The sequence below is a fragment of the Camellia sinensis genome, chromosome 6 (genome assembly GCF_055761805.1).
Source record: "Camellia sinensis isolate YWXY chromosome 6, ASM5576180v1, whole genome shotgun sequence".
NCBI classification, from domain to species: domain Eukaryota; kingdom Viridiplantae; phylum Streptophyta; class Magnoliopsida; order Ericales; family Theaceae; genus Camellia; species Camellia sinensis.
In genome coordinates, this window is record NC_138966.1 from 27,834,110 (window position 1) to 27,861,458 (window position 27,349).

At 37.6% G+C, this 27,349-nt stretch overlaps 1 protein-coding gene across 4 annotated transcripts in view; it reads right to left on the bottom strand.

Moving 5' to 3' along the window:
• The window catches only part of LOC114256275 (uncharacterized), a 73,694-nt gene extending 57,237 nt beyond the window's left edge, over positions 1–16,457 (bottom strand). For all 4 annotated transcript variants that reach the window (XM_082873497.1, XM_082873496.1, XM_028195908.2 and 1 more), the window contains exons 1-6: positions 16,019–16,457; positions 15,039–15,100; positions 14,877–14,944; positions 13,298–13,419; positions 9,933–10,038; positions 9,746–9,797 (exon numbers count right to left, since the gene is read on the bottom strand). In XM_082873497.1, the coding sequence (XP_082729623.1) occupies positions 9,746–9,797; positions 9,933–10,038; positions 13,298–13,419; positions 14,877–14,944; positions 15,039–15,100; positions 16,019–16,196 (588 nt within the window). In that variant the 5' untranslated portion in view covers positions 16,197–16,457. The remainder of the gene's footprint in view (positions 1–9,745; positions 9,798–9,932; positions 10,039–13,297; positions 13,420–14,876; positions 14,945–15,038; positions 15,101–16,018) is intronic.
• Between the last annotated feature and the right edge of the window lie 10,892 nt (positions 16,458–27,349).

The following is a 27,349-nucleotide window of genomic DNA, read 5'->3' on the forward strand; positions in this document are numbered from 1 at the left end:
AAGGTGTTTTGTGCATCTCCTGATCAAGCAAGGAAGGAAATGCGTGAAGCATGTTTTGATTATTTGAGCCTTGGAGGTGTGTGTTCAACAGGACCAGTGGCTTTACTCTCTGGTCTAAATCCTAGCCCATTGAGCTTGATACTCCATTTCTTTGCTATAGCCATATATGGTGTTGGCCGTCTCTTGCTACCATTTCCTTCCCCTAAGCGCCTGTGGATAGCAGCTAGATTATTTTTGGGTGCATCGGCTATCATTTTTCCCCTCTCTCTCTCACATGGGCTTGTTCCCTCTCTCTCCTCCGTTTTGATTTCAAATATATTTTTATTATTTCTTTCTTTATTTTTCTTTCACATTATTTTTTAATCTTTTTCAAATTCCATTCATACCATATAGCTTTGCACACCAAACCATCTTTTATTCATCTCAGGGATCAACCCCGATCACAATTTAACAAAACAAAAAAAAAAAAAAAAAAAAAAAAAAAAAAAAAACAACCACAACAACACAAACCACAACACCACAAGATTTGTTTTCTTTTCTGCAGACGGCCACCCACCGACCTCACTTTTTCGCCTATTCCGCCGGTCTTTTCTTCTTGCCTCCGTCCTGGGCGGCCCTTGACGGTGTTGCCTCCGTGTTTCCCACTCCACTGGGCACGATCACTCCACCCTGCTCCTCCACTACAGCATATGGCGGACCTCCAAATCGGAACATAACGGTGGCCTTCCGCTTTAGTTCCTTATTTTCCGCCTTCAGCACACTTATCTCTGCTCGCGCATCCTTATACATGCGTTGGAGCAGAGCCAGTTGGGCGTTTAACTGCTGCACCTCATTTGTCCTACTCTGCAGCCGGTGCGACAAGTTTGTGACCGCAGTCATAGTTTCAACACAGGACTTCAATGTATACTGATTAGCTTCAATATCCGTTTGCACTGCCATTTTTTGCTCCACCGACCGCATCGGAAAGTTCAACGGAGCAAAACCAGAGGTGTTTGGTTGAGGTTCACAGGCCACCGCACCAGTTATCTCTCTTGTTGACTCGTTGAGGTCGGGAAAGAGAGTGAGCAGACCACGGGAAGAAGAGGCTATGTTTTGGGTAGCTGAACGGGAAGAAGAAGCCATGTTTTTGGGTTGCTGAGTGTTTCAGAGAAGGGTTGGTTACAGAATGTTACAGAGAACGAAGAGGTTTCAACTGGTTTGTTATGCTTCCAAGCCTCAGACTTCGCTTTGGTTTATAAAGACAGAGACGACGAGGCCGACACGCGCTCTGTCAATCACGTGCATTGCCGCGTGTCAGGCGCCCCTTTTGATGGCTCGACGCTTTCTGTCGGGCACGTCTTTTGATGAAGTGGGCGCGCCTTTTGATGGCACGCCTTTTGAAAGATTGGGCACACCTTTTGAGGGTGCGACTTTTTAAGGGTCCGACAAGACTCTGTAAACTGTTCCGACATTGATTCCGGTTAGCTCCTTCATGGGTCCGACAAGACTCTGTAAACTGTCTCGACATTGATTCCGGTTAGTTTCTACAAGGGTCCAGCAAGACTCCGTAAACTGTCACCACAACTGTCACAACATTGTCTGCTACAACGGTCCGACATGACCCCATAAACTATCTTCTACATCGGTCTGACACCGCCATCCAGTGTCCTCTACACCGTTATGACACCACCATACAGTGTCCTCTACATGGTTATGACACCCCCATACAGTGTCCTCTACAACGTTATGACACCACCATCCAGTGTCTTCACCAATGGTCTGACACGACCATACAGTGTCTCTTATCCTCTTTTATTTTTATGTATTTTCTTGTTTTGTTACTCTCTCCAAACTCAAGTTGGTTAGTTCCTATCCCCCTTGAGTTTGCGGGGGGCTGTTAAAATCCACCTACTCTCCACCTACTTCACCCACTTAAACCTACTCCACTAAACCTAACTCACTACACCACTACCACCTCACCTACTCCACTAAACCTAACCCACTACACCACTACCACCTCACCTACTCCACTAAACCTAACCCACTACACCACTACCACCTCCACTTCACCTACTCCTTACCTACTACACACTCACCCTCTTCTATATATAGGAATCATGAATCATTGTAATAGATATCAATATAAATCAATCAATAATACAATTCTCTATTTCTCTTTATACATTAAATTTCTACATAAGGTTTCTGAAATATTCCCATCTTCAAGCGATATACTCAAATTAGAACATACATCAAAATATACTGGTCCATGGGATAGACTAGTTTCTATTGCTCCCATTAGTGACTGTTTCCAGTTAAGGCATCTACCATCCGTAAGGGTACATTGGATACTAATATTTATTCACAAAAGGAACTAGATCCCTAACATGCTGTAGTTTGATAATGTCATCATTATCTTTCAGAGATGCTGCTTTTGCAAATGTCTTGATTGCATGACAACTTCTGAAATACAGCTTGCCAATTTTATAAATTTTTCCGGGTTTAACATTAGGTATCCATTTGTTAAGTTTCTGACAAACCTCCTGATATGCAAGTAATTCTGCATTTTTAACAAGTTTTGATGTGGTAGATGCTGATGCAAGTACTGTTTCATATGTTTCCATTATATAAAGATGATCATATATGATTAATCTATATTGATTATAACAATAATATTAGTAATTAACATGGCTCTGATACCAAATGAGTGTGCTAAAACCAAGTGTGACACAAGCACATCTGTCAATGACTTACAAGAGATACAAGCCTAGAGTAATTTAATACAAATATGGCTAAACCCCAACCGCGACTGGGGTGATGTCCCACTTGCTCAATCTTAATTTTATTCACACATTTAGCACAAAACCAGGAATAGTACTATTCATATTATCATCATAATTAACACAAATTAATTCATATATGATCTCAAGTACAAATTATGTTGATGACAGACGGTCAAGAGGATTTTGATAATAATAAGTTGCATTTCTCAATTGAGCAAACCTATCCCAAATATGATTTGGTTGAAATCTTCTTGGAGGATATTCTAATTCTTTCTGATACTTATGTAGTTGAGTTAATACATAAAATCTACTAAGAACAGTTTCATTATTGATAAAACATTAAAATGTAGACAAAAATACTTACAATGCTACAATTAGTTCTGGTTCTAAGAGGTCAAGATGTTGCTTTCTGAGTACAATTTGAATTTGAATAATTGGATTTTCTAATGACAGTAGTCGTGGTACAATTTTAGGAGCTACATCCCAACAGGCTCTGGTGTTAGCTTTAATTTGCTGGATTAATTTTGTTTGCTTAGGATCCATACCCTTATTCCACCATTTAAAGAAGAAAACTCTTTTTAAACGGGAAACTTTATTCTGAAAATCACATTTGTAATCCCACCTCTAGATCCATGGAATACTGAAATTAATCATAAAGATAGCAAAAGATTTGGAAATGGAGATGGATGAATTTCCTGGTGTGTGTGAATAGGCTGTTTGCCATAGAGTGAAAACTGCTATGGTAATTTCTAGTAAGAAGTCCAAAGAGGGGTCAAACCTAAGTTACCAGAAAACGCTAATACCCTAGCGAATTACGTATTGGTACACACATTCCAAAATATGGTACACTTGCTTTCCAAAACAGTAAATTTAGCGATCTAAAACGATCGCTAAATTTCCTTAAATGTTTCCTTAGGAGCAAAAAAACAAATATAATGAATTAAAATCTAAAGTAAGTTAAGTTTTGACAAAACAAAACATAAAAATAGGTCATAGTACTCATAGAAATGTTTTGCTACATGAAGAAGAAAAACTAAATTTTATTATATGTTTAATAGTTAAAAGAAAATTACTCTAAAAGTACTTTAAATTTGCAAGTATAATATATACAAGTCTACTCCTATCATACCACATTTTAGAGCATGTGGCGTACCACATTCCCGTTCCCGTTCCCTATGCCGAAACGATCCACGTTCCAGGTAATATAGGGCCAAACATAAAACCAATTAGGGATGCCTTTACGGATTGTATATTGGCAAACTTTAATAAACCAAGAATGATTACAGATGGGATTCTGATAATAAAATGCTTTAGTAAAAGCATCGACATAGTCCCAATAACTATATTTCTAATCATGTAATCTGTAAAATTCAATTTTCATTGGTTCAAATAATAGCCTTACAATCTAAATTTGATAGGGCTATTGGTTCGGTTTTTCATCCAAAAGATGGTGAGTGAAATCAACTACTACGGTATCTTTGAGAATATTCTCATAAAAGTACCGATACGAACCAAAATGAGGAGTGAATTGCTGGGTAGTTAGATACCTAGATTTTATTTCCAAGGCATCAGTCATCTATTTGACGTCTGTATCCTCAAAATACAATACTATTTCTTCAACAATGGAATTTTGTTGATACTGTTCAGATTCTGAGAATAGTGCATCCTTAGCAATCTTGCTGGAGGATTCTCCTTGAGAGGAGGCACTTGATACTGATGGATTATGATTCCTGGAAATTCTGATAAATCCAACTGAAGATTCTCATGAGAATATGGGGAAGCTTCCCCTTCCGCGACCGCTGTTTGTGTTTAAAATTTGTAACCTCTAAGGGTGGTTTCAGATTAGTAGATTGAATTGGTGCTTCCTGTGGTTTATGTTTTGTATTGATGATTTCCAAATTCTGGATAGATTCTTCAATTCTAGCTAGTTGAGCTACAGTTTGGAAATATAAATTAGTATAATTATTCTGTTTGAGGACGGAGTTCAGATCTGAGACTTTAACAAAGTCTTTAAGCTTATCTTCTTTAGTCGCAGGTTTAACATACGCAGTTATAGCTAGTGGTTCTGCTGTGGAGACACTAGGGGCTAATTCTAAAGATTCTGTTGGGGGATGGATAGCACTAATGGCTTTACCATTAGTGGTTTTCCATGTTTTATAAAAATTGTCTAAAACATGCAGCTGATGTTCTGGTAAAATTTTCTGGCAATAATAAAACCATTCTGTAAGAAATAATGTATAGAGAAAGAGAGAGAATAAATTGTATGTATTATTATTGATTGATATATTGATATCTATTACAATGATTCATGATTCCTATATATAGAAGAGGGTGAGTGTGTAGTAGGTAAGGAGTAGGTGAAGTGGAGGTGGTAGTGGTGTAGTGGGTTAGGTTTAGTGGAGTAGGTGAGGTGGTAGTGGTGTAGTGGGTTAGGTTTAGTGGAGTAGGTTTAAGTGGGTGAAGTAGGTGGAGAGTAGGTGGATTTTAACAGCCCCCCGCAAACTCAAGGGGGATAGGAACTAACCAACTTGAGTTTGGAGAGAGTAACAAAACAAGAAAATACATAAAAATAAAAGAGGATAAGAGACACTGTATGGTCGTGTCAGACCATTGGTGAAGACACTGGATGGTGGTGTCATAACGTTGTAGAGGACACTGTATGGGGGTGTCATAACCATGTAGAGGACACTGTATGGTGGTGTCATAACGGTGTAGAGGACACTGGATGGCGGTGTCAGACCGATGTAGAAGACAGTTTATGGGGTCATGTCGGACCGTTGTAGCAGACAATGTTGTGACAGTTGTGGTGACAGTTTACGGAGTCTTGCTGGACCCTTGTAGAAACTAACCGGAATCAATGTCGGGACAGTTTACAGAGTCTTGTCGGACCCATGAAGGAGCTAACCGGAATCAATGTCGGGACAGTTTACAGAGTCTTGTCGGACCCTTAAAAAGTTGCACCCTCAAAAGGCGTGCCCAATCTTTCAAAAGGCGTGCCCAATCCATAAAAAGGCGTGCCATCAAAAGGCGCGCCCACTTCATCAAAAGACGTGCCATCAAAATGCGTGCCCAATCCATAAAAAGGCGTGCCATCAAAAGGCGCGCCCACTTCATCAAAAGACGTGCCCGACAGAAAGCGTCGAGCCATCAAAAGGGGCGCCTAACACGCGGCGATGCACGTGATTGACAGAGCGCGTGTCGGCCTCGTCGTCTCTGTCTTTATAAACCAAAGCGAAGTCTGAGGCTTGGAAGCATAACAAACCAGTTGAAACCTCTTCGTTCTCTGTAACATTCTGTAACCAACCCTTCTCTGAAACACTCAGCAACCCAAAAACATGGCTTCTTCTTCCCGTTCAGCTACCCAGAACATAGCCTCTTCTTCCCGTGGTCTGCTCACTCTCTTTCCCGACCTCAACGAGTCAACAAGAGAGATAACTGGTGCGGTGGCCTGTGAACCTCAACCAAACACCTCTGGTTTTGCTCCGTTGAACTTTCCGATGCGGTCGGTGGAGCAAAAAATGGCGGTGCAGTCGGATGTGGAGGCCAATCAGTATACCTTGAAGTCATGTGTGGAAACCATGACTGCGGTTACAAATTTGTCGAACCGGCTGCAGAGTAGGACAAATGAGGTGCAGCAGTTAAACGCCCAACTGGCTCTGCTCCAACGCATGTATAAGGATGCGCGAGCAGAGATAAGTGTGCTAAAGGCGGAAAACAAGGAGCTGAAGCGGAAGGCCAGTTTTATGTTCCGATTTGGAGGGCCGCCATATGCTGCAGTGGAGGAGCAGGGAGTAGTGATCATGCCCAGTGGAGTGGGAAACACGGAGGCAACACCGGCAAGGGCCGCCCAAGACGGTGGCAAGAAGAAAAGACCGGCAGAATAGGCGAGAAGAAAAATCCCACTGTTCCGATTTGTGTTGGTTGTGTTTTGTTTTGTTTTGTGTTTTTTTATTTTTATTTTTTTTATTATTTTTTTTTTTATGGTGTAAAATGCTGATCGGGGTTGATCCCCGGCATGAAGAAATGACAAGTTTGTAAAATGTTGTTTTTTTTTTTTTTTTTTTTTTTTTTTTTTTTTTTTGGGAGTGTTTTGTTGAAAAAATAAAAATAAAATGAAAGAAAACAAGGGAGAAAGAAAATAGATAAAAAAATATTTATAGATGGATTATATGAAAAACATCAGTGCGATTGTTTCAAAATAAAGTGGGGTATTTAAAAAAGAGGAAAAGTGACTTGGAAAAAATAAATAAAAATTAGTGATTTTTGAAATCAAATGGAGGAGAGAGAGGGGCAAACCCATGTGATAAAGTGGAGAGAGAGTCGGTGAGTGGGGTGCAAAAGGTGAAGGAGAAATGATGGATTGAAAATGGTTTGGGTCAAAAGTGGACACTGTTAGTGGGGAACATGAGTGCATTGATTATTTGATATAATAATAATAATAATAAAAATAAAAAGTTAGAACAGTTGGAGAGAATGAGTGGAGTATGGTAAGGGTTTCATCCAAAGCCAAAATTCCTGCAGCGAATCACTTCGCAAATCCTAGCATGAGCTTTTTCTCTTTCCAGGCTTATTCATGAATTTCCTGGTGATTTCAAGAGCCTCTGGTGGCATTGTGGCAGAGAACACCCCAACCTGGATTTTGGGTGGCAGCAACTGAGAACACCCCAACCTGGATTTTGGGTGGCAGCAATTGGAAAATATCATAGATCTGATTTTTAAAAACCTCGTGACAGCATTTCATCAGCTTCATCCAAGACAAACATTTTGATGTAAACAGGGCGAAGTGATTGTCTCCGCAACATGTCAAACACACGACCAGGAGTACCAACAACAACATGAACCCCACTGGAGAGAATGCGCTGATCTTCGCGCACACTAGTCCCTCCAACACAAGCATGAACCTTCACACTTTGCTGGGCAAGTTCAAGAGTGGGTGGAAGAACCAAAGCTTGGCACTCAACCAAGCTATAATCTAGCTGCTGCAGAATTCCAGTTCCAGACTGTCTCGTCATATGAGGTGAAGAATTCTTCTCCATCAGCCTCACACATGACTACAGTTGCACAAATCTTTGTTGATTTTATCAGCGGAATAGGTTGAGGTCCGGCGGGCGGCTAAGGTGAGGTTGCCGCCCGCCGGGGAAGCGAAAATACTAGGTTTTAAACCAGCTCTGATACCATGTAAGAAATAATGTATAGAGAAAGAGAGAGAATAAATTGTATGTATTATTATTGATTGATATATTGATATCTATTACAATGATTCATGATTCCTATATATAGAAGAGGGTGAGTGTGTAGTAGGTAAGGAGTAGGTGAAGTGGAGGTGGTAGTGGTGTAGTGGGTTAGGTTTAGTGGAGTAGGTGAGGTGGTAGTGGTGTAGTGGGTTAGGTTTAAGTGGGTGAAGTAGGTGGAGAGTAGGTGGATTTTAACACATTCTATAAAAGGTATAACCTTTTGATACTTATTAAGATATAGGTAAAATTGATTTTATAAAAAGCTCCCTTAATTTACCTGCAATGACATGGCATGTCAATTTTTGATTTATCAGAAACTGAACTATGCAAGGCCAACTCCCTCGTCATCTCATTATGGGTGAATTCAATTGTGGGTCTCTACCATTCCTCATTCTTCTCTTACATTCTCCCCACACAATCCACATCAATGCCAAAGGCACCAAACACCAAGCCTTCCTCCCCTCCACTAAGAAGCATAGACACAGACACGGACATGCAATACGACAAGGACGTGCCCACAAGATAATTTTCAAAAAATATAGGACACGACACGTGGGGAACATGCACAAAATATATAGTTTATATATTTATTAATGTCATACATATGAATATATCATTCAAAATTAATAAAACAATATACAACATAATGTTATTTTTTGTAAATCTACATTATTTTTCTTTTATCTTTCTACCCTATGTAATTTTGTTCACACTTACAATTAGTTTCATGTGTATCCAAGTGATGGATACATGTGTCCCCCAAGTATCCAAAGTGTCTCTATGTCAAAAAAAAAAATTAAAAATGATAAGATAAATTTGGATGAGTGTTCGACACGTGTCGAGAAGTGTCCAACATGTACACGACACGGACACACCTTCTTCTTAGAAGTGTCGAACACTCATGCGAAGCACACCACACAAAGAAGGCAACTTTATAAGGGGTCTTTGTGGCTCCACACCCTTTCTCAAGTGAAAAGCCTCAAAGTGACTGACCACAAATTTCATCTATTAGATAGCATTCCCGCCAACACCAATGCAAGGAATGGAGTAAAAACACCCCACGAAGGTCGATCAATGCCCCACCCCCCAACCATTTAATATCCCAAGAAACAGGACTCACATTTACCTTGTGATACTCACTAACAATTGCTAGTCTCTATTTATCACAACACATGCAATACTAGGGAAAGCCACTTGTGACTTCACTCCACCGCACAAATGGCACCAGAACATCATTGGTTGCTCACCATTAATTGCATGTTCCTCGAAAAGGTATCCCACCCACTGTGGATGCCACTCCACATGCCCACACCATCCTCCTCTCTCTCTCTCTCTCTCTCTCTCTCTCTCTCTCTCACCACACACAACAAACCTCCATAATCATTTCTACCCACTATAATAATTCCTTATTAAATAAAATCCATGACTATGATGTTGAAGGCAGATGTTAAATCCTCATGTAATAAACTTTACGTGAAGGCTAAAACAACTATAGATAAAAAATTACTGAAAGGTTACCTATATTCTTTACCATCACCAGGTTTTCAACAACTCTACAATATAATTATTGTCTGAGCCTGTTTGAAAGCTAAATATGTTTGAAAATTTTAAATAAATCACATTTTAATGTGACTATAATTACAATGAAAATGCATTCAGCATTCCACACAAATCTATTTCTGATGGTATGCAAGAAGAAGAGGAGAAAAAAAAAAAAAAAACTGGAAGGATAACTTTTCTTCAAGATACCTCATTGTCTGTTCCATGCCCAAGTTGACCATATTGTGGAAGACCAGCAGTCCTAGAAACCAAGAAACCATGGGCATATCAGTAGTAATCCAAACAAGATGCAAACTTCACAATAACACGAATCAATAACTCCAAAACATGTGAAGGAAGTATGAAGTAAAAACCAACACAAATCCACAAACCATACAGAATAGAAGCCCCTTCAACAGAAGTTAACCACACTGAAAAATCAGCCCCACAAGCAGCAGTTCTGACTTCAGAAACAAGACAGTGTACAGGAGATGATTCAACTTCTACAGAAAAAATATATAAACTAGAATGTCAGTTGATGCATAATGCAAATTTAAGGCATAATATCCCTAAAAATAGAGTAAATATCTTAGCACTTGATAGAGTCCCCAATCTGCTATTGCCAGTGCCACCTAAATTCAAGATTAAAATGACTCGTGTGTACAAGGATTGCATCCCTATTTTTGGATCTCTTTAATGAGTCACTTTTATTTATCCAAAAAAATTATTTTAAAAAAAAAATTGCATACAAGATGCAAAACCAGCTGTGAAGGGAAAAGGAAATTAGGATGCCTTCATGAAAGAGTTACAAGTTTGTCATCTTTCAAGTCTACGTTTAAAATGCTGTTTTGCCTCAGTCAAATTACTGCATATAATTGCAGAATCCTAAGTCTTTTGAAACTCAACATGGAAAGAATAGAATACCAATGCATAATTTAAAGCTGCATATGTAGTCTAACAACAAAACAAAATAAACTCATTTGTAATGAATTCCGAAGGCCAAAAGCATAAAACATAAGTTCAACAAATAAGTGCACGAAAAATAATACAAGGAAGATGTTGATGGATCCATTCTAAAAGCAAGCAGTCCTGTAAAATAGTTACTTTACTTTAGAATCATTTGCAGTATATTAGAAGACGTATCAAAAAATATGCTAATTATCGAAAGGAAATATACTGTGTAAAGTGTTAAATAACAGGAAGACATTAACCTTAATTCAGTGTTACGGATGGGCTAAATAAATGCTATTGAGTTATTCCAGTCTATTTCAACCATATTCCCCACTAGATAAAGTCATTCCACTTTTTACTGTTGCAACTTGCAACTGCTAGTATTTGATCCAATGGGTCTCCAACTTCCACTAATCCAGCCATCTCCAAGACCCTCTAACTTTCCTTCCTCCTGGTAAACTGGTGACCCTTATTATTGTCTCAGTTTCAGTAACTCGTACTTTAGGCTCATTTGGATACGTCATTCTTTAAAATTATTACCACTACCCATGACTGTTCTCATAATGATGTCATGATGTTTCACCTTCATGTAAATAAGATATCAATCCTATGATAATGAACATCGAAATACACCCGAAACAACCCCCACAAGAAACATTTAATTCAATCTCCCCCCTCTCAATAGTAACCAACCCACAGTGATGATAATTTATGATGTAGGACAAGTGTGGAAAAAACTCTCCCACAAAGTAATGAGGCCAAATAAAAAGTGAGGCAGCACAACACAGTTTATTTAGGGCCGATTTTAATTGGTTTTTTTAGGCCAAAAGACTCATAAAATTTGGGGTAGCAAAGAGTAAGGTTTTGGGGTTATAATCTGGCACGAATAGAAGCAGATTTAGGCACATGGGCTGGGAACAGTTCCAGGACCAGTAATTTGGACTGCATGGCATTATTTTGTTGTATTAAACTTGGTTTGCTCTCTCTCTCTCTCTCTCTCTCTCTCTCCCCCTCTCATTTCAAATGACATCCTCAAATCCCCTCATTTTCACACCTAAGAAGAAAAAAAAGGTGGAGGGCATTAAGGTTATTTTACATCTGCCTTTGACCGAGTTAGCATTGCACACTTTAGTCCAAAACCACATGAAGGCTTTTTAGCTATTTTTAAATGTCAATTGGTGAAATGCTCCAAGACCAAACTGCATGGGGATAAAATGAATTTTGCCAAATGATCAATGATCATATCTAAGACTGGGCTGTCTAAAAAACTTGGTTTGATTCTAATTGACCCTGCCTCGAGATTATGAGAATTTTCAACTTTTATGGCTTCCATGAATGCACTTTTCTTTCCTTTTTTTATACACTACAAATCTGCATCAATTTATAACTTAGATATCTCCTGACCATCATTAAACCTAGGGATAGCTATTGGTCCAGTGGCCCACCCGACCTACTTTTTAAGACCTTGGAATCGGTATTTAAGCCCTTGAGACCGAGTTGTGCTATTGTTTAGACCTATGTATTAAATGGGTTGGGCTTGAGAATAGGCCTTGAGGACCAGCCATAAAATAGGAAACATATTTTTTATTTAAAAAGAATAAAATTAAAAACATGTTTGATCCACAGGAAAGCCTAGGGTGTGCACCCCTCTTCGAGAGGTGCACACCATATGTACCCTACCACAAAAATGTGTAACTTTACCACAATTTCGTAAAATCAACCACAAAATGCGTAACCTCACCATAAATTGGTGCAACAAAATATTCAAAATTTTGTGATTGATGTTGCAAAAATTTGTGGCTTGGTTATAACAATTTTTGTTACACCAATTAGTGGTGAGGTTACGCATTTTGTCTTTAATGTTACGAAATTTTATGGCAAAGTTACACATTTTGTGGTAGGGTGCATATCCCTTGATCCACACATGTTTTCAAAACATATAAAAACAAAAACATGAAGTTTGGTGAGTAGCTATAGATGATGGTAGAAAGCGGGTGATGGCCAAAGGTGAGTAGAGATTGGCAATAGGGGCTAACAGCTGGAGATGGTGGCCAATGACCAGGACGAGAGGGATGAGGGAATGAAACCTCATTTTGAAAATAGGTGAAAACACCAAAATCCTGATTCCTAAAATTTTGGAAAATTTAGAAACTATTGCCACATCTTTTGGAAAAGAAAACAACTACCAAATGCATTTTTGTTTATGAATTTCACAATTTTTTTTTAAACAAAAACAACAAACAAGCTATGAAACTTTACCAAACAAGACCTAAGTTTGATCTTGTAACATTTTTTGAGATCTTGTAACATTTATATTGACCTCCCCTAAGGTTTGGAGAAAATGCAACAAGCCCCACAGTTTTGGCATAATTACATTGACCTCCCTTTTATTAAGACTAAATGGACCAAAACTAATGCAGATGATGTAAAGACACAAAGATAAATAATGAAAAATATACATTTCAGTGTGAAAGAGATAACATCATTTTTCTATACATTTGACTAATGAATTTTTGATAAAAAGGGTATTAAGTACAATATATATTAAAACATTAAGAGAGCTCAATGTACTTATGCCAAAAATGTGAGGCTTGCTGTATTTTCTCCAAACCTTAGGGGGGGTCAGTGTAATAAACGAGTTTGTTGGTAGGCTTGGGATTGTAATATCATTTTAGGACTGGGTTTGGGAAGATATTTTTAGGGCCAGTTTTGGGTCAGGTTGGACTGGGGTTGGGCATAAGACTTTTCTAGCCTGGCCCGGTCCAGTCAATGCTTATTCTTAATTAAAGTAAACCATAAATAAAAACCCACCATTCTTTGATGAACCTGTGCCCAACTGCCCATGTTTGTTCCAGCCAAAGGAGAAAGAGAGTCCATCTTTAGTTACCAACACAGTGTGGCTCCTTCCAGCTGCAGCTCCAACGACTGTATGCCTGAAAAAAAAAATTAAAGGTATGGAAAGGAAAGGAAAAAGTATGAGTCACGTAAAAGATACATAACAAAAGAATCCTCTAAAATTACGTGAACACAAAGTAAGTTCAATGCTCCCAACAGCCTTGTAAGCCAAGTGGCAGCAAATTGGTCTCTCAATCATAATATCAGGGGTTTGAATACCTTTGTCTTGTTTAAATAAATAAATGAATGAAACACGATCCAATTAAAGGGCTTGCAAGTATTATACAACATAGTCACTTTCTATAACGAGACTAGTAGTCTTTAACATAGATGCATATAGACATATAAATAAATGAATGAAACACGATCCAATTAAAGGGCTTGCAAGTATTATACAACATAGTCACTTTCTATAACGAGACTAGTAGTCTTTAACATAGATGCATATAGACATATATACTTATGTTACGTATACATAATTCTTGGAATGATAAGTCTCAATCAATTCCCGCTTCCCTCCCTTCCCACTCTCCTAAACCCCAGCAAACTTGCTTTTCCTCTCCTTCCACACACAAGTCACAGATCTGCAACAATTTAACAGTAGCATGTGAACAAGATTTGACCCAAGCAAGATATACAGCATCTCTAAAAAAGATCTCAACATCACCCACGTCACAATGAAGGCAGAGAATACTAGAAACCATAACTTACTCATAGCACCATAATAGAACAATAAATTTATTAACTTCTCCTCTGCCATATGTCATGGAATTTGACCCTATGACCTTTTCTCATTGTAAACCTTGTAGATTTAGCGAACTTCTCTCACGCATTATAAATTTTTTTTTTTTTTTTTGGAGATCCCTACTCCATGGAATCTCCTCACCACCATTGTGGACCTATGCCCCCATATGTCTTGTTCATATTTGAACTCCACATTTACAATAAAAAAATAAAATAAATAACTGACAGAAACTTGCTAGATTGTTTGACACAAACTTCCACATTCTCCCATGCCCTTCACCTTCTTAAAACTTACAATTCTATTCCATACCCACTTATAAAGTCATACAATCCACACTCCTCACCATTTTAAATCCCAGAACTCTAGATCGAAAGATGTGACAAATTGGCATATCAGGAACTCAATTGTACTTTTCCATTGCAATCACCAACTGCATATTAAAGTAAGGCCACCTTCTCATACTATACCCACCAGATAAGCATCATGTGGAGGTTGCACTCAACCCTGCAAGATTTTCGCAAGGTAAAAGAACCTTTTCCCCAAACCAAATTAACAGATAGGCTATTGCTACTGCAAATGCTATCGCTGCAACCACTAAAAATAAAACTTAACTTTAACGCAAAACACCCGCGGGGGTGGGGGTGGAGGGGAAGAGTTTAAGATAAGAACTTCTCTCACCATTTCCTCAGCAAAAGTAATATCTATAAACATCCGGGGAAAATTCACTTCTAACAGAAAAATGCAACATACTGCGAAAGTTTTGAAACAACAGCTGGCATATCACGCTGCATTGTATCTCCATGGCCTAGTTGCCCCTTCTGCACACACCAATGTTTCATTTGAATATAGTAAAGCAAAATGCAGGTAATAATCTGAATTAATTATCTTCATAGTTATAAAAACAAATCATGCCTCGTTGCGCCCCCAAGTATAGCAACGTCCTTCAACATCCAATGCCACACAGTGAAAAGATGCTACACAGAACATCAAAACAAAGAACAATAAGTCCACAATTGAGTAGAAATGGAAAGAAAAACGTGAGCGAAATGGAGTAAAAAATTAGCTTTTATTTCCTTCACATATTTCTTTCTCTTTCCAAATCCGTACCTAAATCCATAATATAAACACAGTCTATGTGAAAAAGAATCAGATACCAAAACTGGACTTAGATAACCCAACAACTCAACTTTACACTATGTTTGGGAATCTGAGAGAGAAAAGAAAAGACGAAAAAGATTGTGTTTCCGATTCTTATAGTTTAGATAGAATGAAGAGAAAATAAGAGGGGGAAAAATGATATTTTATCACATTAAAAAAAATAATTTCGTATTATATTATCAAAATAATCTTTTATAACTGTCGGTTTTTTAATTTATTTTACATTCAAGGAGACAGTTTTTGGTATTATAAAAGAAGGAAAATAATATATAGGTCCACTTCATAAACTCATTTTCTATATGATAGTTGGTAGATGATTAGAGAAAAATATAAGAGATTTGCTTTAGATATTTTAATAGAAAAAGGTTATTTTGATAAAATAAAACAAAATACTTTCTTTTTTTTCTTTTCCTCTTATTTATTTTATCCAAACAAGAGAGGTGTTCTCTTTTATTCATCCAAACAAATTAGTGAGAAACCGTAATCATCTACTTTCTATTCGATCATTTCATTTCTTTCTTTTCTCACCTCACGATCCAAACAGAGTGTTACTAATCTAAAAACAGGTGATATGAATATTTAAAATAAAAATAAAAAATAAAAAGCGTTTTTTACCCCAAATCATTCAATCGAAACGGAGTGTTGGTCATTTATGTTTCAATGTGATACATATAAGTAAACAAGTGTGAAAAATGGAACAGAGAGCAGAGAGAGAGAGAGAGAGAGAGAGTTACCACAACCCGACACGACCAAACGAATGTTGACACCAACGAGAGGCCGGAGTCGAGTTAGAGAGACGAAGTTTCCAACGTTGCGGCCGCCACTGGCACTCCGACGCGTGGCGCCACAGAACAACAGCTCTCCTCCCTTCGCCTCCTCCTCCTCCTGCTCAACCTTCTTCTCTGCCTTCATCTCCAACGTCTCTCTGATCCACTCCGACGAACCAACAGTCGATATATTCAAAAAAGGAAAATCAAATGTTGCTAACGACTAGTTTGGGCTGAATCGATTGTTAAGGGTTTATGCTCATATACAGAGACTGACCATTCTAGGCGGAAACTTTCCTATTCGAATGGTGTTAAAAAGTGGCGCACTACTTTTTTGTGTTCCCAAGAATGTGATGTGACTTTAGTAGTAAACACATAATTTCTTTTTTTAATGGCAAAGTACGACAAATGGTTAAAGCCACGTTTGTTTGGAGTTGCAGGGGGAAATGAGATTGATAGTGTGAAATGAGATTATTGTATGGAATGTTTGTTTTGAGAGATGGAGATGGGACTTCTAATCTCTTTGTATTAAGATTAAGGTCTAGTTTGGGAAGATTAAATAAGTGTACTTTTTTATTTTTTATAAAATATGGGTTGGATTTGGGTTGAGTTGAAATGATATGTTAGAGAGGTGATTTAACTTAAACAAGATGATGTGACTTAAATAGGATAGTGACTTAAATAGGATAGTGACTTTTTGACTTTTTGTCTTTTTTCAATCATGCCAAACTTGGCCTAAGTTTGGCATATATAAAATAATTTATCTTTTTATCTTTTTTTCATCATATCACTTCTCTATTTTTTTGAATATCTTTTTGTAAAAAGACAAAATATATACTTATTTAGGTCAATCCAAACAACCCTTAAAGGTCTTGGAAGGGGGATTGGGAAGGAGGAAGTAGAGATAGTATTAGAAAAATAATGAGGGGATTAGAAATTTTTATATTTTTTATATATTGGGAATTTTTTTTAAATATTAATGTTTAATTTTTTATATTTTTTTATTTATTTTATTATTTTATATAAAAATAATTTAATAATTCCTCACTAGTAATCTCATCACTATCAATCCCCTCACTATTAATCCCTTAACAATTCTCTCACTATCAATCCCCTCCATTCTATCTCTAAAAACAAACGGGACCTAAGGATATTAAGTATACCAATTTTTTTATTAAAGAAATAATTAAATATTTCATATATGGGTCTATAGTATTTTTTAGTGTTTAATATTGAAAAGTATGTAAAAATATGTGTTGAAAATATTTAAATGTGTATTCAGCTTGTTTGGTTTTGGTTGTGGTTTTCAAAAAATATTTTTCAGAAAATTTTACTCTTTTTTTTTTTCAATGAATTTTTTTAATATTTTAAATAATTTTTTTAATTTTTAGACACACCTAACATAAATACACTTACAAAATATAATATTTGTGAAAAAAATCTTTAAAAATTTCACTAAATATAAAAAACACAAAAAAAAATATGAAAATTCAATACATTTTTCGTATTTTTATATATTTATTAATTTTTAAAAATATTTTTTCACCAATATTTTACTATTTAAATACATCTAAGTAAAGTGTATCTAAAAAAGTAAAAAAAATCTTTAAAAGTTTTTAAAAAAATTGCTTAAAAAATTAAAAATATTTACTAAAAACCAAAAGACACGAAAAATAAAAAAACTCAATTTTTAGAAAACTGAAATCAAATACACTAATTAATTTTAATAAAAATGTATTGAATTTAGTAAAATATGTATTGTGTTTTTTATTTTATTTTTTTGTCTTTTATTTGCGACCTTGAAACACTTGTTAAAAAGATCATTTTGGGTTCGGTTTTCTCTCAAATTATTATCTTAACTTAAAAGAACGTTTAGGTTTAATAGACCTATTTTGGAATTGATTTCAGTAATCCAAATCGTTCACTTTGTAAGACTCGTTGACTAAAATATTTATGTAAAAAATCAAAATGATTGGATATCGGTAAGTATATATTCTAATCATATTTGTTTTTCAAAAGTGAATGACAAAATAATTTTAATAATAGCTATCTATTTTTTATAACATAAATTTGATTCAAACATATAGTTACCGATATCCGATCATATTAATTTTTTGCATGAATATTCTACTTAACAAGTCTTAAAAAGTGAATGATTTTAATTGTCAAAATCGGTCTTAAAATAAGCCTAACAAGCCTAAATGCTCTCTCAAGTTGAGATGCCCAACTTGAGAGAAGTCAAACCCATTTTTTAATCCATTATGTTCATATCTCAATATGAAATAATTTGAAAGATCCATAAGACTTATCACAGGTCTTATTTTAGTGACGCAAATCGGTTATTTTGTACGATTTTCAACATATCCTACCAATCACAAGTTTCATGTTGGACGTAGTATTCATACTGGAAAATTATGAGCAAGGATTACTTTATCAACTACCATCTATTTTCAAAGATCCCTCGTGCTCGTGAAATATTTTTCAAATACAAAAGTTCAGTATTCTCTCATGAATTGGTGAATTAGACAGAATTATTTTGTACAAAATAAGTAGCAGGTCAATCTTTATAAACTTCATCGTAAATGTGAAATACTTGTACAAATAAAAATGCAAGAGAGATAACAAAAAAAAGATACAAGGTCGTTTGTCTGCTTGGCTAGTCAAGCATGGGATAATTCATAGATCTTTAGGCTTTGATTACCAAGGAATAGAGACTTTACAAGTAAAACCTAGGGATTGGCATTCCATTATTGTGATTTTATATGTATGTGGCTACAATTATCTACGTTCTCAATGTGCCTATGATGTAGAACTTGGCGTAATTCATGAAAACAATTAGTTTCGATCAAATAATCTTAATATTTTCATTTTATTTGTTTTTAAAAAAGTGAACCACAAATATATTTTGAAAGGGTTGGGCTTCTTTCATATTGGTCATCTCAACTTAAGAGAGCATTTCGATTTGGGAGGCTCATTTTAGGATTAGTTGAGTAGAATATTCAAGTAAAAAATTAAGATGATCAGATATTGGTAACTATATATTTGAATCAAATTTGAATTACAAAAAATGAATGACTATTATTAAAATTATATTTGTTGTCCATTTTTTTTAAAATAAATATAATTCAAATATATAGTTATCGATGTCAAATCATCTCGATTTTTTGTATGAATATTTTACTTGATGAGTTCTAAAAAGTGAATTCACCTAAGGATGGTTTGTGAGACCATTCGTGTCTCATTTGTAATCGTTTGAAAACTCTTTGATTGATAGTGGAATCGGATTTTGATCCCGTGGATGTACCTCACATTGAGGGAACCACGTAAAAATTTTGCATCGCTGTTAGTTTAATTTTTCTGCGTTAGTTTTTGTTCTCATTGATTGATTTACTTGTCGGAAATCATCTATTTTTCCTAACAAACTGATATCAGAGCTTATGGTTTATTTGGACTTCTTTATTTGTGTAAATCAATGGAGGGGAATCTGGGTCGTATATTTAACTTCAATGAAAACAATTAGGTAACTTGGAAAACTAAAATGAAGGATCTATTATTTTGTAAAGATTTGTACGGGCCTATTAAGGGTGATAGTAGCAAACCCGATGGTATAAAAGATGATGAATGGAAGAGACATAATCGAAAAGTCATTGGTGTTATCCGTCAATGGATTAATGACAGTGTATTTTATTATGTTGCTACTGAAACTCCAGTACATAATTTATGAAAAAAAATTAGAAGGCCTCAATGACAGAAAATCAGCTACAAATAAAGCCTTTTTGTTTCGAAAAGTTGGTTAATTTAAAATATAAAGATGGCAGCCATATTCCGGAACATTTGAATAAAATAAAGAGTATTGTTAACGAACTTGCTTCTATGAAAATTATTTTTAATGATGAGTTTTAGGATTTAATGTTGCTTAATTCTTTGCTCGAAAGTTGAGAGACTTTGGTTGTGACGGTTAGTAATTCGGCGCTCGATGAAGTTGTCACAATGAGCCAAGTCACTAGTAGCTTATTAAATGAAGCAATTAGAAGAAAATCAGTGAGTTTCTCTCATTAGGAAACATTTTTTGTGAAAATTCAAAACAAAACAAGGGGTAGGAGTAAGACTCCTCATGGTCGTGATAAAAGCCGTGATAAATTAAGAGATGGTTCTTTTTCAAAAAAAGACATTGAGTGTTATTATTGCCACAAGCAAAGGCACATGAAGCGAGAATGCTGAAAGCTCAAAAATAAGGAAAAAATGCGTGACAAAAATGTGGATAAGAAGCAAGAAGACGCAATGGCGGTTACTATTGATGATCTCATGGTTGTTTATGAAGATGATTGTGTTAGTTTTGTGGGCCAAGAAAGCAATTGGGTGATTAATTATAGTGTTTCTTTTCATGTGACTTCTCGAGTTGATTTCTTCACTACCTATACCAAAGGAGATTATGGGTGTATTCGAATGGGTAATGAGGGTTTGTCCAAGATTGTCGGCATGGGTGATGTTTGCTTGGAAACAAATTTGGGCTGCAAGTTGTTACTTAAAAATGTGAGGCATGTTCCCGACAGTCGCCTCAATTTAATCTTTACCGGGAAGTCAGATGATGAAGGCTACAATAACAAATTTGGTAATGGAATATGGAAGCTCACAAAGGGTTCTTTGGTGGTGCTAAGTGCAAGAAGACTCATACACTTTATTCGATGCTAGGAAAAAATTGTAAAGGTGTTGTCAATGCACTTGAAGATGATACTTCTACTGAATTGTGGCACAAACAGCTTGGACACATGAGTGAAAATGGGCTACAAGTTTTGTCCAAGAAAAAGCTTCTACCTAGTTTGAATGGTACACATATTAAAACTTGTGTTCATTGTTTGGCGGACAAATAACATAGAGTTTTTTTTCATAAAAATATTACTTCTAGAAAAAAAATGTTTTGAAATTGATTCATTCGGATGTTTGTGGTCCTTTAAAAGTTAGAACACATAGTGGTGCACTTTATTTTGTTACTTTTATTGATGATTATTCAAGAAAAGTTTGGGCTTTTATACTAAAAACTAAATATCAAGTTCTAGATGTATTTAAGCATTTTCAGGTCGTGGTTGAAAGAGAAATAGGGCATAAATTGAAGTGCATCCAAACCGACAATGGTGGTGAATACATTGGGTCATTTGATGAGTATTGTCGTAGCCAAGATATTTAGCATCAAAAGACAGTTAAGAAGACTCCTCAACAAAATGGCGTTGCCGAGAGGATGAACCGCACTATTGTGGAAAGAACAAGGTGTCTGCTTTCACATGCTAAATTGCCAAGATCCTTTTGGGGTGAGGCAATGAGGACAGCGGTTGACGTGATCTATTTGTCTCTTTCCTATCCTTTGAATGGTGATGTTCCCGAAAAAGTTTAGACCGGCAAAGATGTATCTTATGAGCACTTGAGAGTGTTTGATTGTCGAGCTTTTATTTACATTCCAAATGATGAGAGGTCCAAGCTTGATAGCAAGTCAAGACAATGAATTTTTTTTTGCTACAGACGTGATCAATTTGGTTATAGATTATAAGATCCAGTCGACAGGAAAGTTATTCGAAGCCGTGATGTTGTGTTTTTTGAAGACCAAACAATTGAAGACTTTGGCAAAGGTGATCAACTAAAGCTAAAAACTAGTGATCTCATTGACATGGATCCACCTCCTTCATCTTCAGTGGATGATGAAAATGGAGAAGATGTGCAACTGTAGACGTCCCCGAACGCCCCGGGAGGAACGAGCTCCCGTTCCGTTCATTTTGGGGTCACTACAGCTCAGGACTCTCAAATTTGTCATGGTTCTAAGTCTGAACCAAAGAGTCCAAATCCGGCAAATCGTTTTGAGAAAAAAACAGATTTTTTGAAAGAAGTACCAAACATGGACTGCTTTGCCAGATACAGAGTCGCCACCTAAATGTTTTTTAATGGGAAATTTAGGAAACCCTGACTCGGTGCCAAAGGCCACGTGTCCGTCATCACCAAAGTTACCTCGGCTCGGGAACTTGGGTACGATTGGGGAAGGTCACTTCGTGAGCACCCCCGCTCGCCCGATCAAAGATCGGCCTCTACTAACCGTGATATCTATTTTTGAAAACTTTGTGTATCCTTATTCCGGTTATTAGCCTAGGTTACTATGTGATGCACACAGCATATAAGTATAGACTGGGTCGCCCGAATTGGAACAAAACATTTCATGTTTATTTTTGAAAGATGGTTGCTACTCGCAAGTAGGCTTAAAATGCAGATTTTGCCACCCGCAGGTGGGCTTAGAAAAGATGGTTTTGCCACTATCTAGTGGGCTTAAAACAAACAGTTGATGATTTATTCCAATCCAACCAACCCAACCTTCACCCACAGGCATTCAGGCAGTTATATCACATAAGCATATTGCCTCATGGTAAGCATGCTATCATGGCATTCACTCACACGCATGCAAGGATGCTAAAGCATAAAACTTACCGAGTACTCCAAGCCAAAATAGAAACTACATTAGAAATCATGCATGATCCTAAGTATACAAAAATGCCTAATGCAACACATGCAAAATGCAACTATAGCAGGCTCGGCTATTCTAAACATGGCATATGAAATGCTACAGCTAACATGTATTCAATTCAGAATTGAAAGTACAATGCAGTTAGTATGATGCGCCGAGCCCGGTGCATGCAAAACAGATGAATGATGCAAACGTGCTGTCATACTGTATGCTAATTTAAATATGCCCTAATCTAACCATCATAAGCGGATAAATAAAAGGAAGAAAGACGTGGGGTTGGAAGACATACAACACACACACGCACATTTATTACAGTTGTGCCCTCGTGCGGAGGGTCCAAATAAATATACAGTCCCGAATGAAAGAATATTACAGTCCAAATATTACAGTTCGAATAATATACAAATTCCTAATTAATTAACGAATTAACTAAGAAAGCTGTAAAACTGGCATGCAAGCCAGGGACTGCCTTGTTTCTGATGGACGATGCATGTCCAGGTTGTCTTGCGCGGAAATCCACCGGGATGCCCCAATTAGCCTCTGTTTAGCAGTTATTCTTGAAAACCGTGCCAAGCTCCGAAAAGTTGTTGATTCTTTATTTGCTGCAACAGAGAGCAGGAAAGGGGCATAGCAATATATTTTCACAAATATATGCATGCCTCGATCCTCGTGCCACCAATCACACATATCGAGGCATGATGGCCGAGGAGTCGAATTGCACAATTTAATATGGGATGAATGCACATGAAAACACAACGAGACCTAACTCCATCATGGATGATCCGGAGTGTCGGTGACTGGGGAATTGAGATACATGCCGTCACTCGGAGTACGAAATGCACCTCGTTTCCCGTGCCCGGGCTAACTCCTATTCCGAACACGATGCAATATGCATGACATGAATGAAATGCGACTAAGATACAGCCTAGCATGCGCAATGCTATGAAAATGAGATGTCTCGAAATGCGTGCACATGGGCACACAAACCGAGAAAATGACAGAATGCGATCTAAGATACAATCTAGTATGCACTATGCTGTAAAATGAGATGCCTCGAGATGCGTACACACGGGCACGCAAACCGAGAAAATGACATAATGCAATGCAAATGACATGGAAATAGGATATGGGCTTACACTAACATGAGAGAGCCTCAGCCACACTCACATAAGAGGCCGATGGATGAAAATGAAGTGCCTCGAAATGCGTGCACACAGGCCCGCAAACCGAGGCAATGGTATATGCAATGCAATGGCATGGAAATGGCATATAGAATGCAACATGGACTTATACTAACATGAGAGAGCCTCAGCCACACTCACATAAGAGGCTGATAAATGAAAATGAAGTGCCTCAAAATGCATGCACACGGGCACGCAAACCGAGGCAATGATATATGCAATGCAAATGCATGGAAATGGCATATAGAATGCAACATGGACTTATACTAACATGAGAGAGCCTCAGCCACACTCACATAAGAGGCCGATAAATGAAAATGAAGTGCCTCGAAATGCGTGCACACGGGCACGCAAACCGAGGCAATGGCATACGCAATGCAAATGACATGAAAACATGATATGCAAGCATGCTAATGGATTTTCAGCAATGAAATGTGGGGTAAAACAGCCCCGAAATGAGGCGAAAACACACCCGATGCATGGAATTAAACCGAAATGCAACATTAGGTACATAAAATGGCTTACAGCTATACAAAGCATGCATAATTGGTACATGGAATGAAAAGACAGAAGCAAGACAGCCCCAAAATAAGCACTTTTCCAGTACAAATCATGGCCAAACAGCAAGCAAAGATAGGGCAACAATGGCATGCAAAAATGGCCCTAAACATGAGATTATGAAGCAACTCACAGCTGCTAACTCCAAATGGTTAGGACCCTTCAACAACATTGAAGAGGGGCCAAAAATAAGCATATTTATAGAACTGTAAAAAACTCAAAAACAAACATAGATATGACTAAGCTCTTATGCAAGAAAAAGGGCCAAAAGGTGGCCAAAGAGGCAAGTGGTATATGCACAGCCCAAACTGAAAAATTCCCTTCTACAACATTGAAGAGGGACCAAAAATAAGCATATTTACAGAACTGTAAAAACTCCAAAACAGTACACAAACATGCTAGAAATGCAATACAAAATGAGGCTCAAAAGAGGCCATAACACAAAGTATACAAAATATTCATCAAACAGCCAAAGGCCCTTAATGAAATATGAATAATGGGCCAAAATAAGACTATTTTTAGTACTGTAAAAAGGCCAAAAACTGAAGCATGATAGGCTGCCAAAACATGCAAAAATGGGGACCAAAGAGGGAATATAAAGGCAAGTGTAGCATGGAGGTCCCAAACAGTGTTGAGCCCTTCTTCAATGTTGAAGAGGGGCTCAAAATAAGCCTATTTTTAGTTCTGTAAAACGCCCAAAAATGGAAGCGTAATGGGCTTCCAAAGCATGTAAGAAAATGGCATTCAAGGGAGATATTGAAGCAAGTGCAAGATAGGGGGCTCAAACAGGGTTGAGCCCTTAATGAAACAAGAAAATGAGCTCAAAAGAAGGCCACTTTCAGTTAGGGCCAGAGCTCAAAACAATAAGCATGATGGCTAGAGGAATGGTGCAAAAATGAACTAGAAAAGAGGGAAAATGGACTCACCCTTGAAGATCAATACTTTTGTTGCTTCTTGGACCAAATTTGTTGCCTCTTAGCTATTGGAATTCCTTCCTTTGCTACTGGAATGGAGTGGTGGTGGTAGAACTTGGTGGTGATGAAGAAAATGAGGTGTAGCTTAGGAATTTTCAAGGAAAATGAGAGAGATGAAGTGAGATAAGTGTATCAAGGCTTGAAGCAATTTTTTCTAACCCCTAAATGTGATATCACCTGCTGGTTATAAGGACAAAAAAGAGGGAGTAAAGAAGGGGCAAAGGTGGGGGAAAATTAGGCAAGTTTTCCCCCACAAAATATCCCCCGGATTGGGATATTTTCTGGGGGAAACAGCTATACAGCTGTAAAGTGGATATTGAGAGGAACATGGCCGGCCCCTTTTTGGAGCTTCAGGTGGCCGGCCGGCCACCTCCCCTAGCCGGCCGGCTAGGGGTCAAAAGGGTCAAGTTGAAATAGTGGCCGGCCACTACTTTTTAGGGTCCTCCCATGTGTGTACAACACAACCCTATGGTTCAAAATTCAAGAAAAAGGGCCTAGGCTGTTCAACATTAGCCCGGAAGGAGGGGTTCAAAAGGGTCAAGCAACATTACTGGCCGGCCACTAAGTTTTAGGATCCTCCCAAGTGTGTACATCACAAATATGTGGTCCAAAGTTCAAGAAAGTGGCCCCAAGGTGTTCAACATTAGCCTGGAAGTGTGAAAAACGGGCATCGGAGGGCGTCGGAGGATATATAACTGGTTGCTGCAACAATTACTGGCCTCCCACCCTTCTACGGCCTTCCCAGTGATAAAACAAAGGTACCTGCCAAAAATGAACGAAAACCGTTGCAAAACGAATGTTCGGGGGCCAAAACGCGCAGTTCGGGGTCCCGAAAATGGGCTGTTAAGCACCGAAAGTGGCATTCGGCCACGAAGTGGGTTTCTCAGACCCCAGTGTCTCTCAAAAGGGAGTAAATAGGAGGTATGCCAAAAATCGGGGCAAACGGAGATGGTTAGGCGGTCCCGAACCGAGGCACACGGCCAACAATTCTGAAAAATCGGAAACCGGGCTCCGAAATGGGAAAAATGGCCTACGGCCACAAAATGTAGCCTACAGACATTGAGAGATGGTCTACGGGACCTCTCCCTTCCCTCAGGAAAATAAACCGAGAAAACCGAGTCTGGTTCGCAAACCGAGGCAAGGCACAGAAGAGGGTTCGGAAGTCCGGAGACAGGGCTCGCAGCCGCGACTCTGAAACTTCTGAACGAGCACATTATGCAATATCACCAAGTGCTCAACTGGTGATGTCTGAGTCTCAAGGTCGGTCAAAAATGGGGTGTCTACAGCAACCATCTATTGAAGATGTGGAGGATGATTCTAATCCTAATGAAGTTGAGCCTGAAATTGAGGAAGAGCATCCAATTCAAGAACTACCACCACAAGTTGAGTCAAGGAAATCTACAAGGGACCGACAACCTTTAAAAAAGTATCCTTCTAATGAATTTATGTTGATTTCCTATCAAGGGGAGCCCGAGAGCTACTAGAAAATAATTGAGCATACAAAGAAAGATGATTGAAAAAAGGCTATGGAAGAGGAGATGAATTCTTTACTTGAAAATCACACTTATGATTTAGTGAAGTTGCCTAAGGGGAGGAAAATTCTGAAAAATAAGTGGGTTTTCAAATTGAAGAATGATGGCAAGAATCTGAGGTACAAAGCACGTCTTGTTGTAAAAGGCTTTGGGCAAACGAAAGGTATTGACTTTGATGAGATTTTCTTGCCGGTTGTGAAGATGTCTTCTATTCAAGTTATACTTGGCATGGCTGCAAGTATGAACCTTGAAGTTGAGCAACTTGATGTGAAGACTACACTTCTTCATGGTGACCTTGAAGAAGAAATTTACATGGAGCAACTAGAATGTTTTGTAGAAAAAGGAAAAGAGAAATTTGTTTACAAATTGAAGAAAAGTTTGTATGGCCTCAAGCAAGCCCCGCGGCAATGGTACAAAAATTTGACTCTTTCAAGATGAATAATGGTTTTTCTAAAACCATTTCGGACCATTGTGTGTTTGTGAAAAAAAATTCGGATAGAAAATTTATTATTCTTTTACTTTATGTTGATGACATGTTAATTGTAGGTCAA